At 40.8% G+C, this 15,370-nt stretch overlaps 1 protein-coding gene across 1 annotated transcript in view; it reads left to right on the forward strand.

Moving 5' to 3' along the window:
• PREX2 (phosphatidylinositol-3,4,5-trisphosphate dependent Rac exchange factor 2) overlaps positions 1–15,370 on the forward strand; it is a 597,424-nt gene that overhangs the window by 283,688 nt on the left and 298,366 nt on the right. The window contains exon 12 of the mRNA XM_073583857.1: positions 8,705–8,808. Within this exon, the coding sequence (XP_073439958.1) occupies positions 8,705–8,808 (104 nt within the window). The remainder of the gene's footprint in view (positions 1–8,704; positions 8,809–15,370) is intronic.

The following is a 15,370-nucleotide window of genomic DNA, read 5'->3' on the forward strand; positions in this document are numbered from 1 at the left end:
ATGAAAACCTGGAGCCAGCCCTACCCCCCCACAACTTTAGCCAAATAACCCCCATTTTTCAGTGCGTAACTTGTATTATGAAGTTAATTAAGGTTGACAAGCTGAAGTAAGAAGAATTGATGCTTTTGGCATTCAAATGAGCACTGTAGGTGTGTTTCCTGTCCTCCTCTCACTGCCGACTTTTATTCCCCATTGACTTACATTGGGTTTCGTGTTTCGGGACGACCCCGACTTTTCCCTATAATCGGCCGATCTTGCTCGACCCGACTTTTGGAAAAGTCGGGTTTCACGAAACTCGACCCTAAAAAAACAAAAGTCGCTCAACTCTAATCATGACACCATAGACTTCTATAGCCCCATCCTGAATCTGCCCCCATCCACCTTTCCTACAGCCCTTACCCAACATCCCTATAGTCCCTATCCCTATTCCCTTTTGTACACTTGCTTTGGCAAAACTAATGTGTATTTAGTCCTGCCAATAAAGCTTCTTTGAATTGAATATATATATATATATAATATATATTTACATAATATATATACACATAGAATAAGATATGGATTATTTACAGTATATGTAATATATATATATATATACTGTACTGTATATAATATATATATATATATATATATATTTTAATGAAATAAAGACACTTAGTTTTTGTTCCACATTTTATTACTCTGGTATTCCATAAATAAACCATGACCTGCAAAAAAATAACATAAAAAAACAACCATATCCATACCTCTCCGCCGTTCAGTCATGTCCCACACTGCAATCCTTCACAAGGGGTTAAATAGTTTACAATGAGGACCGGTGCTAATGCTACCAGCCCCATTGTAATCTACTGCAGAATGACTTAGTTCAGCTCTTCCCAGCCTCACTAGCTGCCTGGAGATTAACTAATTAGCGTGGGAAAGTTTCTGACTTTTTTCCCACGCACATTAGTTCACTTCAGGTCAGCCAGGGGACTCCCCGCAGCCTCAGTGATGTCAGAGGGACATCACTTAAATAAATACATGTCCATAATTTAGAACCAACATTAGAATAATTGTATTTGTGACTAACATGTCTATATATACATGCATTATATATATTTTATATTTATATTATATATATGATATGTACATATAATATATTAAATATATATTAGATATATATAGTGTATGTAACTAAAGTATATGTATCATATATATATTACTAGATGGTGGCCCGATTCTAACGCATTGGGTATTCTAGAATATATATGCAGTTTATTTTTGAAGATTTAATAATAAAGCAATAATACACCTGCCAATCCTGATATGTATGGTTCTTTCACCCCCAATCCTGATATGTATGGTTCTCTCACCCCCAATCCTGATATGCATGCTACCCCTCAACCCCCTATCCTGGAATGCATGGTCCCCTGACCCCCCAATCCTGGAATGCATGGTTCTCTCACCCCCCAATCCTGGTATGCATGGTCCTCTCACCTCTCTTTCCTGGTATGCATGGTCCTCTTACCCCCCTTTCAGGGTATGCATGGTCCCCTCACCCCCCAATCCTGGTATGCATGGTCCTCTCACCCCCCAATCCTGGTATGCATGGTCCCCTCACCCCCCTTTGCTGGTATGCATGGTCCTCTCACACCCCAATCCTGGTATGTATGCTCATCGTCACCCCCTTTCCTGGTATGTATGGTCCCCTCACCCCCCAATCCTGGTATGCATGGTATCCTCACCCACTTTTCCTGGTATGCATGGTACCCTCACCCCCCTTACCTGATATGCATGGTCCCCTCACCCCCAATCCTGATATGCATGGTCCTCTCACCCCCCTTTCCTGGTATGCATGGTCCCCTCAGCCCCCAATCCTGGTATGCATGGTTCCCTCACCCCCCTTTCCTGGTATGCATGGTCCCCTCACCCCCCTTTCCTGGTATGCATGGTCCCCTCACCCCCCTTTCCGTGTAGCCACGACCAATTAGCGTCACGGCCCTCTGTCCGCGACCAATCAGCAACGCGGCCCTGTAGCCGCGACCAATCACTGCCGCGGCCCTGTACAAAAATAATATTAAAAAATAAAAAAAAGTTATTCTCACCTTCCGACGGCCTCCTGTCTTCTTTCCACGCTCCCGGCCTCGCATTCCCAGTAATGCTTTGCGGCTTAGACCGCTGATGATGTCGGTCTTCTTTCTCGCTCTCGCGAGAGTGACGTCATCAGCGGTCTAAGCCGCAAAGCATTACTGGGAACGCGAGGCCGGGCGCGTGGAAAGAAGACAGGAGGCCGTCGGAAGGTGAGAATAACTTTTTTTTATTTTAAATATATGTTCTCTATGTGTATATATGTACATATAAAAAACTACATGAAATAAAATGGTTTACTGTTTGTAAACCATGTCTCATATCCTGTCGGCTTTTGCAATTATTTTACAAAAGCCGACAAATGAATTAACGGCTATTCTGCTACCTTTCTCTCTCACGTATATATATATATGTGAGTGTGTGTTTTGAAGGTTTTTTTTTTTTAAACCATGTGTACAGTGTTAGTTTACAATGCTATTTTAACATGAGTTTTCACATGGAGAGAACTGCTCTATGTAAAACCTCATGTTAAAATCGCATTGCATACGGATGTCATACGCATGTCATATTGAAAAATCACACTGAAATCGCATTACAATCGCATGACAATTGCATAGAATCGGTCCGTTTTTTCCATCCAGAAAACGGACCGTTTTTTTTCTCGCAAATGGGGATGAGCTCTAAGTGTCACAAAATCATATCCTCAACACAGCTGATAAATAATAAATAATGTGGCCGACCCAGTTAAGTCAATCTGCAGAAAGAAATAGACAGTGTAAAAGCAGGAAAACGGTGCATCATTTTTAATTAAACCCATTTATAAATTTATTTTTAGCCCTAATTGCATGTACATAAGGAAGAAAAAAACTTGTCCCCAAAGGAGGAACCAGATAGGTAGCACTAGTCTGCTTCTTTCAAAAAACGGACCACAGATGCAGATGTCCATCTTTGAAAATACAATTATTAAACCAAATTACTATGTATAATGCTTTTTACAGTACCATTAATACCTGGTCATTGTACGCATAAATAGAAATGAACTTTTTCACTTGCTAAATCCATTTTTGGTACCATCAGGGACGGTGGTGGTGAAAAGCCGGAGTCCTCTAGAGTGAAATGCGTTGATCATTTCTCTAGAACTCTGGTTTTCAGCAAGTCATTGTTTTTAATGTAGAAAGCCTTGTTTTGGTGAAAGCTGTACTACATGACATGCTATTAACAGCTGGAAGAAATAACTGCCAGCGATCAAAGTACTTCATAGCGGATGTAGGTCAGCATGTTGTGAGCAGCTTTCTTTTGTTATATCATAGTTGCAGCAGTTGGTATATCAGTAGAAAATCTGTGTCCTGCCCAGGAATCCTATATGGCGGCCGGTGGAATGACACCAAGTGGATGTTTTGACTTAGAAAAACTGAAGCTCCTGATCCTAAGTGAACTTCTAGTTCTAAAATATATCCATGTAAAATATTAATGAATTGTGCAGCAGTAAATCTGTTCAGTGTAAGGGGATCATGGGGAATTTGTTCAGCTTACTCTTTTTTAGATTACGTACATGGAATACTAAACCAATATGTTCGGAAATTGCTGCTTATGCCATTTGGTACCAAAGGTTAGTACAGGATGGCTGCTGTAAAAAACAACAAAAATAGTGCCACATTTGTCATCAGGTTGTATTTGGTATTGCAGTTCACTTGTAATCACTTCAGTAGACATATGCTACATTGCTAGACACAAATTTCAAACAGGTATTGTTATTGGATGGAAGCAGCCATGTTTTTCTAATGACGAACAAAACCTTTACGCATCTATACAAATTGGGGCACCAATGAAAAAAATCTAAAATACAGTAGCCATGTATTTATTGATATGGCCTCATAACAAAGTATACCTTAAAGGATTTGTTTAGGACTTGCATAACAATGCCTTATCATCAGAATAAGAGTTATAAAAAGCTGTTTGGTAGGGTTACCAGGTGTAAGACCCCCCCCACCGTTCAGAAATGAATGACCTAGTGGAAGATAGTTGAAATAAAGTCATGGCGCCACCCATGATATTCGGCAATAAGGAGATAGCCTACGCTGCTTAAGGAGGCCGCTGGGGTTGTTGGTGATGCAGCAGAGTTGTTACAGCTCTCCACGGGTAGAGCTATGTCCCAGGACAATTATAGTGTTAAAGATGTTGGTAATGGTTGTAGTGTAGGACAGATGATGCAGTAAATAATCTGAGGACACAGCGGAGTGCCGTCTTCATACTTTTACTCACAGTTCTTCCAGTTACAATCCCCAGCCGTGGTGCTGTGTCCTATGGGTTGGTGGTCATGCTCTCATGTAGTTTGGGGTCCACTGTACCAGAACCTCCTTCTTATGTTCCTTTCCTGGCTGTCTCCCTGCAGTAACTCCCACCTCTTCTGCCCTGCATCTTTACACACAGTGTCCCAAGCCAGCAGCCTCGGATCATGTGGGGCAATGTTCTCTTAGTCCCCTTGATCCCATGTGGCTACCTTTTCAGCAAATATGTATGGAGTTGGCTGTAGCACATACAGTCGCTACAGCCTCCGGCTTGCTAGCTGAGTACTTAGTTTCTCCACTAGTCTGGGGCTGGTCCCCTACTGCGACCTGGTCCCTGCCCACCCGACTACAGTCAGCGTGAATTTGGGCACCACGGGTGGATTCCTCACTTCCCGTGGCCCTAGGACCCCTTCTTTCTCTCCTCTTTTCTCTCACGCTGCTCTAGTCTAGGGACGTGCTCCTCTATCCTTCAGTTCCCAGCACCAACTCCCTCCTCCAACTGACTCCTGTTTCCATGACAACGCTCCACTCCCAACAGTCAGCTTTCTCTCCAGCTGTCCTTACTTTATCAACTTCCTCCACCCACACCCTCTACCTAGTTCCTCCCTGGCCTAAAGGGATCTGGTGTTGGATGCTAATGTGTGGGTACTGGGTAGTGTCCCCTCCTTACCTGAGAGTGGAGTACCACACCTCTGGCTGAGGTGCAGTACCTCTGTGGCGAAGGACCCTCAGGGGTGCCACACTATCCTATGTTTAAGAGTACAAATATCTGATCAGTGGGTATGCCAGGTATAGGATATTAAAGAAAATCTTTCCCCAGGTCATCTAATGTAGTTAGGAAAAGAGACCCTGATTCCAGCAATGTATCACTTAATTTACTGGGTGCAGAAGTTGTGATATCATAATCAGAGTTATTAGATGTAGTAGAGTTCAGAAAGCTGCCCCCACTCACACCACAGCTTTCTGCATACATTATATATTGACAGTAAGCTGCTGAACAGAGCTGGGGGCGGGGTTGTAGTTATAGTTACATAGGTTGAAAAAAGCCCCCGGTCCATCAAGGTCAATCTTTCTCAACCAATTATACTTTTTTTGTCACTAAGTTATCTATAACCCACAATGTTATGTGTGCTGAGGAAATTGTGCAGTTTAAGATGTTATAATATCTGTCATTACTACCTCTTGTGGTCAGGCATTCCACGTTCTGACTGCTCTATCCATGGAATCTCCTTTCTTCCACCCGTAATGAGTGCCCTCTGGTCCTTAGTAGGGTTTTTGAAGGAATAAGCCATGTGCCAGTCCTTTGTACTGACCACACATATATTTAAATATACATGTAAATGAGATCCCCTCTGAAGCCTCTTTTTCTAAGCTAAACAAGCCCAACTTTTCCAACCTCTCATCATATGAGAGGCTTTCCATCCCTTGTAATAATCTAGTTTCCGCCTTTGAGCTGACTTTAACTTCTTAATATTCTTTTTAAGATGTAGTGCCTAAACTGGATCCCATATTCTAGATTTGGCCTTACAAGTCTGTAAAAGAAGGGTAACAATACGTTGGGATTGAGGGATTTTCTCTCTCTTTTTATAACCCTAAAATCTTGTTTGCTTTTACAGTTGCTGCTTGACATTAAGTACTGATGCTCAGCTTACTTGTAACCAGAATACTCAAGTCCTTGTCCTGTTCTGTAGTCCCAAGTACACTCCCATTTAATGTATATGGCACACTAGGATTACTCCATCCCAGGTGCACTTACCTTCTCAAATAAACCCAACATACTGGTCAGACAAGCCTTATCTTTCATGAATCCATGCTGGTTGTCAGTTATTTTATTATTCTCTCCAATATTTTTCTATAGGTCATCTCTTATAATGCTTTCAAAAACTTTGCACTCTATGATGTCAGATTTACTGGACCGTAGTTGCCTGGATCTTCCTTCTTACCTTTCTTAAATATTGGTTCCACATCAGCCAACATTCAATTCTGTGGCAACAACCATTCTACAAGATAGTGTAAGAATTTGAGTTACAGCGGTCTGTCAATTACTGAGCTCATCTGGCCCAGGGGATTTGAAAATGTTTATTGGCATACTTTTTCTTGTGTTAAACTAGTTATATCAGGTGATCAACTTTGATTTTTGCATTGTTAAATGATACCTGAAACAGTCAGTTCATGGGTGAACACAGATGAAAAGTGCCTGTTTAATATCTCAGCCTTTTTTTGTACTCTATATTTATCTTGTTATTATATTTAAAAGGGTTGATACCATTCATTTTTTTCTTTATGGCATTGATATATATATAACATTTTGGGGGATTCATTTTAATGTCGCTGGCAATTTATGTTTCAGTATCTAACTTTGCTAGCTTGATTTCCTTTTACATTTCTTATTGGTACTCCTGTAATGGTATTTCTGCATTTTTTACTTCAGGATTTTGAATGACCTTTTGTTTTTGTCAAATTAAACTTTGTACTGTCTTTTTTTATGTGTAATGGTTTGTTTTTATTCCTGAACTTTTTATTACCAGAGGGTATAAGTTTTGTAAAAGATTCTAGTAATATTTCCTTAAACATGCCCCATTTATGTTCGGTAACCCCATTTACCACGACGTGGTCCCAGTCTACACGATTAAGCTTTTCCCTTAATTTGTTAAAATCAGCTTTCCTAACATTGCAGGCTTTTGCATTTTCCCTTTGAAATGTTTTATATAATATTACATTGAATTGTCCCATAGTATGGTCTCTGCATCCCAAATGCTCCCTGTTATATCTGGTATATTTGACAGCACCAGATCCAGCAGATTGTATTCCCTGGTTAGTTCATTGACCAGCTGAGAGAGGTAATTGTCCTGATCCTGAACTGTGGATAAGTACTTGCAGCTTCTAGCACAATCAGATGATTCTATGTCCCATTGAATGTCTGGATAGATAAAATCCCTGATAAGTACCTTATTAATATTTGCTACTTTTTTAATTTGCTGCAGCATTTCCTCCACTACTTGTTCAGCCATATTAGAAGGCTGACAGATTCCCTTGAACAATCATATATTGTTGACCTATCCCAAGGTGGGATCATCAAAATATAAATCCTGGACAATCCCATTAAGCCAGGGCATTTAATGTTTTTTCCCAGCAAATAGTGTCCCTCATCTATGCATTTTCAACAATCTGGTGCTAAATCTGCCATTGAGGCATACTACACCATAGACATAGGATCTTAGACTGCAAGATTTTGAACATCTCCTGTTGTGAGTTCATTCTCTGGTTCACCAGTTGTGAGTTCTCCTTCCAGACTCTCTCTGGTGGTAACAGGAGGTAGTGAGGCTGATTTGATCGGTGGAGATCTGCCACCTGAGAATGAGGATGACGATTGGACCTCAGGAGTCTCAGATTGGATTTAAGACAGCCGACGCCCTATTCAGTGGCTGGTGATTCCTTCTGGCTTGTCAGCTCTTGGTTTTCAGCTCTGTTCCAGTCTTCTAAAGCTAAGTTTTTCTGCTAATGTTCACACTTGATTTTGTTGGTCTATTCAGTTTTTTTGTGTGGTCAGCCAGCCCCGGCTGGGGGCTGAGCTGAATTTCCACTCTTATTTATCAGTATTTTGCCAATTTGCTTTTTGTCCCTTACTAGTTTGATCTCTTTTTACTCTGTCTCAGAATATTTCAGAGTGCTGATATAGTGGGAGCAAGTCTAGTGACTTCAGGGTTAATTTTGCTATCAGAAGTGTTGGACATTATTTTTGTAGGGTTTTTTGCAGGTTGCAGACAGTGTCTTTCCTTTCCTTTCCTTTCCTTTCTAGTTAGTTGGGCCCCATCGTTTGCTCAGTCTATTTTCCTGCCTGTGTTTGTGCCTTCATCTTGTTTCACCGTCAATACATGTGTGGGGGCTGTCTATTCCTTTGGGGTCTGCTCTGGGGCAGTTAGTTTTCCCCTTTTCATGCTTCAGGCTTATTTAGTCCTCCGGCTGTGACGAAGCGTCTAGGAACATCGTAGGTACGCTCCACGGCTGCTGCTAGTTGTGTGGTAGGATCAAGGATCTGCAATCTGCATAGTTACCAACCTCTCTGGTTTTCTGTGACTTAGCTTGTTTTGCTTTTTTCTCCTCGGTGACCCATTCATAACAATCTCCCTCAAGTAGAGATTTTCCTTTAAGAAAAATAATTTTTAGTGCATCATTCCAAGAGTGAAAAACAGCAAGATCAGTGGGAAATGTTCCGACTGCTTAGGATCCATCTTAGCTTTAGTATAGGATTTTGGGTAGACACAGAAGCACCAAGAGGTACAAATATAGGCACAGAACTCACTAGAATAAGTTCAAGACCTACTAATATGAAAAATGTCTTCTTTTTTTAGTGACAGATAAACATCAGTTTAAATCGGAGCAGATGTTATATAGATTTCGTTATGATGATGGAACGTACTATCCAAGGAATGAAATGCAGGATGTGATTTCCAAGGTAATGACTGATATTGGTGAATATTAATAAATGTCGGTAACATGTTTAATTGTATGTAGGTATTCATCATTCAGCCATCTATATCTAGAGATATAAAAAAATGAAAGCAGGACATTGGTAAGTACTGGGTGCAAACCTCCAGGCCCCGACGCTGGACCTCAAATGATATTACAAGAAAGTAGAAAGGTAGCACGGTGGCTGGCACTGCAGCCTTGCATCGCTGGAGTCCTGGGTTTGAATCCCACCAAGGACAACATCTGCAAGGAGTTTGTATGTTCACCCTGTGTTTGCGTGGGTTTCTTCTGGTTTCCTCCCACATTCCAAAGACATACTGATAGGGAATTTGGATTGTGAGCCCCATCGGGGGCAGTGATCATAATGTGTGCAAACTGTAAAGTGCTGCGGAATATCTTAGCGCTATATAAAGATTATTATTATCTCCAGAAGTATACAAAAATTTAGTTACACACCCTCCTCTGATATAGATGAATAAAATTACCTACTTTTTTGCCCTATATCTATAGATAGATGCACAATGAAGACTTCTGTAAGAATGGGCTGTAGGCTAAATGTTCCCACCCCAACCTCCAGCCGACTGACAACTCTATCCCTGTCATAGTGAGGAAACTCAATCATAGGTGACAGTGGGGGACCAGTCATCCACTCAGGAATATAAGTGCTCACATAAAACTGAGCCCAATCTAGGATTTTCATCAATGATTTTATAACACTTATATATAAAGCATGAAGATAACCCAATGAGAGACAATAAAGTATAAAAATACACTCTTTACTGAGAGTTCATAAAATTTAAAATTGAGGTTAAAAACATTCATAAAATGGGAGCACACAGCATGAAAATATGTGGTATCCGCAAAAGCCCCAGTTATTATAGCTGGTCATAAGTTAAGAGCGGAGTCAACTGTGATTTTATGAAAACAAAATCATTATGACAAGTAAGTGACACACGGCTATAACGGGGGTTCTCTTACTACTTTATGCTGCCTCTATTAGGGAAAACAGAAAGTAAACCTCTAATGAATGAATTGTGAGTTTGACACCGAGGTGAACCCTAATCCATAGCTGTTCTCCAAGAGAATATAGCTAAAAAACACCAAACAGACAACTTTAATGTAATGTAGTAACTAACGGATATGGATTACCCAAAGTTTGTGACTTTATATAACTTTGTACAACACAACTTGAGATGAACATTTAAAATGGAAGCTGGCTGGCAAAAGATACATTGAACGCAGCAAAGAATTGAGTAACTTCATTCATAATGAATTCACATAGTTTATAAGGTAAAATTTAGGGGCTACATGTTATATCCTGCCTGGCTCAACTATGGCCAATTAAAGATAATGTAATGCAGTGTCTTCTGTCATACTTGGGAAATATCATTAGCTGCTTAAAATCATTATATTACATATACTATACATTAGATTAACCTTGGGAGTAAACCTCGTAACTATAATGTGTCCTATTCATTTATAGAAGGGATATTTAAAGGGAACCAGTCTCCATCAAAATGCAGTCCAATCTGTAGACACCATGTTATAGAGCAGGGGGAGCTGAGCAGATTGAGATATAGTTTTGTGAGAAAATATTCAGTATAACCTCTTTTTTCATCATTTAATTCTCTGCTCTTTCTGGGATTTTTGGCCCAGTGCGCGGTCCTATCAGTAACTGACAGCTTTCTTTCTATGCGTGAATACTAAGTGGAAGGAGTGATGAAGTGAGCTGGGACTGGCTCAGGAAACGCGTTGGCAATAAAGATATCTTGAATTCTACCACAGCAGTGCAGTCTCTTATTGCACTACCAGCCTTCTCTTTATGCGTGAATACTGAGATAGCTGTCAGTCACTGATAGGACCACCCACTGGACCAAAAAATCCCCCAAAAAGCAGGGGATGAAATGACGAAAACAAAGAATATACTGAATTTTTTCTCAGAAAAGTATATATCAACCCACTCTGCTCCCCCAGCTCTGTTATGAATGAGTCACCGGAGGAGGAAAAAACAAAAATACAAGCTAAGTCCAGAAAACCGGAGAGGTTGGTAGCTAGCGGATTGCAGACCCCTGATCCTATTCACAACAACTAACAGTAGCCGTGGGGTGTTCCTATGGTGGTCCTAGACACCTCGTTCACAGCCGGAGAACTAAATAAACCTAAAGAAAGAAAGGGGAAATCTAAACTGCCCCAGAGCAGACCCCAAAGCAATAGACAGGCCCCAACATGTATTGACGGTGAAAACAGATAAAAACACAAACACAGACAGAAACACAGGCTGAGCAAACGATGGGGCCCTCACTAACTAGATAGGACAAGAAAGAAAAGCAACTGTCTGCAATCACGCAAAAACCCTGCCAAAAATAATATCCAACACGTCTGATAGAAAAGGCCCTGAAGTCACTAGACTTCAAAATCACTATATCAGCACTCAGGTATATTCTGAAAACAGAGCAAAGAGATCAACTGATCAGAGACAAAAATAGAGTTCAGCCAGTCCCAACCAGGGCTGGCTGAACACAAACACAAGTAAACCAGACAAAATCTCATGGAACAATAGCAGAGCAAAAACTTAGCTTTAGTAGACAGGACTAAACTGGAGGCCAGAGCTCAGAGCAGAGAGGATCACCAGCAACCCAGCAGGGCGTCGGCGGCCTTATATCCACTCAGAGATTCCGGATGTCCAATCACACTCCACCTGTTCAGATGACAGGTTTTTCCCATCCAAATCAATTTCACTACCTCCTTTCACCAGCAGAGGGAGTTCATCGGACATCAAAGGTGAGGGAGAAAATGAGCTCATAACACAGCTCTATAACATGGTGCCTGCAGATTGGACGGCATTTTCATGGTGATAGGTTCTCTTTAATGCTAAGGCGATCAGATGATCTTCGTGCGACCTCCAGCTATTAGCAATAATCTTTAGGAAACCTGGGAAAATGTGTCTATTTACCTTTTAGGATCAAAAACAAAGTTCCTGTTGAAAGTGTATGTAATGTAAAGACTTGCCTGGTACTCCAGAGTGAGGAGTGGTTTCTGTAGTTTCTCTCCACTATAACTAATAGATGCAGCTCTGTTAACATTTAACTACTGATTGTGGTACATGGAAATGGATCTTCTATACCAGAGACTACCTCATAGTTAAATTAAAGAGTTGTCTGGCTTTATATTGATGAACAATCCCAAGTATAGATCATCAATATTAGATAGGTGGGGGGTCCGCAACCCGGCTCCCCACCAATCAACTGTCGGCAGCTGCTTAGGCCAGTTGAACATAGACAGTGAGTGGCATCAGCACAGCTCCATATACTGTTTAGCGGCCGTTCGCGAAAACTGCAGCTTAATTCCGATTCAATTACATTGAAAATCTTAATGCCGGACTGCCCTTTTAAGATAACGGAATGTTTCCAGCGCATCCCTAAATATGTAGAATTCATCCCAGACAATGTCCTGCAATACAATTGCCACAGACCGTTTTATAGCTATACTATGAATACAAATCATGGCCCAGGTGTAACATGCTACATAGGGATATTATGCACACACCTGCCTTTCTGCTCTTCAGCATCTTTATGTTAAGACGTTTCTGGCGGGATGATCTGATAACATCTGGTGTACTACTATGAGTCTTATGAAAACTGAAAGCATAAGCATATAATTTTGGTCAGCCTGCCAGGAGTCTGATGTGCCTAGCAGGAAGAATTCCAATAAATGTGTTTAGATTTATTTTTATGTATTATTACCAAACTCCTTGAAACAGGTTTCTGCTAATTTTACACTGTTTTATTATACATGATGACTTTACATATAAAGAAAAAGATGGTGATCAGCTCACCCATCCACGCGAGCACAGGATCCCAAATCCAAGGAAAGGCAGTCCTTAAAAAGAAAGTTCATTCAGCACTTCGAATTTAATGCTAAATTTTATTCCATCAATATTCCATCAGTAAAAACGTGATTCAAGAGAAAATCCACATTCTGAAATGGATAAATATCTCATTCGAGGAGAAAGTCCCAAGAGAAAAGAGATTCAAAGTCCCTGGTTGACACATTTCAAAGTGATACTTCTTATTCATCATCATGTTTTGTATTTTATTCGAAGTGTTTGATCAACTTCCTTCTTTTTATAAATTACTTTACGATGATGTTGCTTTAAGAGTAACAGTCATTTTAATTTTTATTTAATAAAATAATAGTGCTCGTGAAAATAAGCAACTTTGTAATAAATCTTATCAGGAAAATCTGCTTCATTCTCTGCCAGAATTGATCAGTTATTATAGAAATTCTCATTTCTGAGGTTAAAATTTGTATTCAGTGAAAACAGACTGTGACATTACTGAGATAGGAGATGGCAGCTACCACTGATTAGATAGAAGGGAGGAGCTCTGTCTTTAGCTCCTCCCATCTATATAGTAGATGGCGGCTGGTACTGATTAGACAGAAGGGAGGGGCTCTGTCTCTAGCTCCTCCCATCTATATAGGAGATGGCGGCTACTACTGATTAGATAGAAGGGAGGAGCCAGTCACTAGGCAAGTGTCCAGCTTCTCCCTTATTTTATTCCCGCTGAGTGTCTCTTTCTTTTTTTCATTTTTAAATCCTCCACCTTGTCTCAGATATACAAAAAAAGGTTGCCCTCTATCATGCTAAAACATGTCAACGTGTAATATATGAAATATGAATAGCAATACAGCTTCTGAATATTAGAAAAAAATGAGACGTTTTGCACACAATTTGGCCAAATCATGCCTGCCCATCAACCAACATCAAGGTGGTCTCAAAAACTGATGGGTCCCTATCCAATGTGAATACCTCTCTTAGGCTGATGTCTGAATTTTATGGGGGGATTTTATGTTTTGATATATTCCAATATGCTTTCCATATATAAACTGAGGCGTGCACACAGACGATAAGCCTGTGCAAGGGAGGAAACATCAGTGAGTACATAGAATCCCAGCACGATAATGCACAGAAGGAGACGGACGAATCTGAATCCCTCGTTGAGGTGACCTTACTCAGCCACTCAGATTCGCCAATCCCTTTCTTTGTTTGTTCTTTCTGGTTTACTCTACATATTTGCTGAGAAAAATTTTTTAGTTGAGCGTCGGAATATTATCTGTAACATGTTTACTGATAGCTATTATACAGCAAAAGTCCATATTTTCTGAACTTTGAAATGTATTCCAACACTCTCATATATTGGAATATGGCTTTTGAGATTATGTACCACTTGTGTCGTAATCTTTAATGTTTTTCAACTATCAATTTCATCTAGTGATTCTGGAACTTAACGTGATCATTTTTATGGTCTTTGCCAAGGGGGCATTGCTCATAGGGCTATTATATGGAGCAACCTAAAAACAAGCCCCCCAAGAAATCACATGCCATGCCACCTTCTAAAAAGACCATAAAAATTAGCACTATATAAAAAGCTGTATGACGGATTTAATAAAAGGAAAAAATAATAATACTTGGGTTAACAGTGCAAATAAAAGAGGAACAAAAACTGACCACTTTTAATATGGAGACATGGTGCTGTTTAAAATGATGCTTATATATTCCTTCACTAAATGCTTCGCAGACAAGATATGTGGCAGACTGTCACGGGGCAGTTGTGGGAAAACAGGAGATGTGGAACCTGGGCCCCTGAACTGCCCCTCAGGCTAAGGGGGTGCCCTGACTCTCCTTAACTTGAGGGTACACTTGATGGTAGTAAGGCCCAAGTCCCTGACCTGTCCCTATCTCCTGTTTAGCCCTGCGCTAAACCCCCAAGTCCCTCCCCAGGAGTTGAGACAGGAAAAACATGTACTGCACCAAATAGCAAACAAGGAAAGATACGACAGACACCTAAGGGTAAAATAAACTAAAAAACAAGACTTAGCTTCTTTCTGCTGCTAATGCTCCGAGCAGCAGAGTAAGGCACCAGAACAAGGGGATAGCTGGAGCTCCACTGCAACACAGCCTGCTCCTGAGTCCATCTTGGTTGGTCTCCGAATAAATAATATCACCAACAGTGAGTTGCAGCACCTGATGACCCTATATAGGAAGGAGGGCGTGGTCACACCTGCTGACTGACAAAACATGTAGTAACACCAGCGGCCACCGGGGGGGGAAACCCAGCAGCAGACTCACTAAACTTTGTAGTAACACCAGCCGCCACCGGGGGCAAAAACCCATATTAACCCCCGAGGGCCAGAAAGGAAAAAGGTTTATATAAGAGAGTCCAGACTCTGACACAGATCCAAAAATGGATCGTGACACAGACGTGCATGATGAAGCCTGTATAGCCAGTACAAACCAATGGCAGATAGATGAGTTGGGCTAAGGCCACATTCACACATCCATATGTAACAGTCAAGTACTTGCCACAGATTTTTTGAGCCGAACTCAGCAGCATCATAGGCATATATTCTCCAGTCCAGCGGGCACCAGTATAATATTGCTAAGTGCGCATGCATCTTTTTTACTGCATAGGCATATATGAGGCTGTCAAGTTTGGGGATGGAGACCTGCAGCCAGTGGATGTTGTGAGTCTGACCTTTTAAAGATA

Source organism: Dendrobates tinctorius, unplaced genomic scaffold, assembly GCF_039654945.1.
Source record: "Dendrobates tinctorius isolate UK_male_01 unplaced genomic scaffold, ASM3965494v1 ptg000082l, whole genome shotgun sequence".
Classification (NCBI taxonomy): Eukaryota; Metazoa; Chordata; class Amphibia; order Anura; family Dendrobatidae; genus Dendrobates; species Dendrobates tinctorius.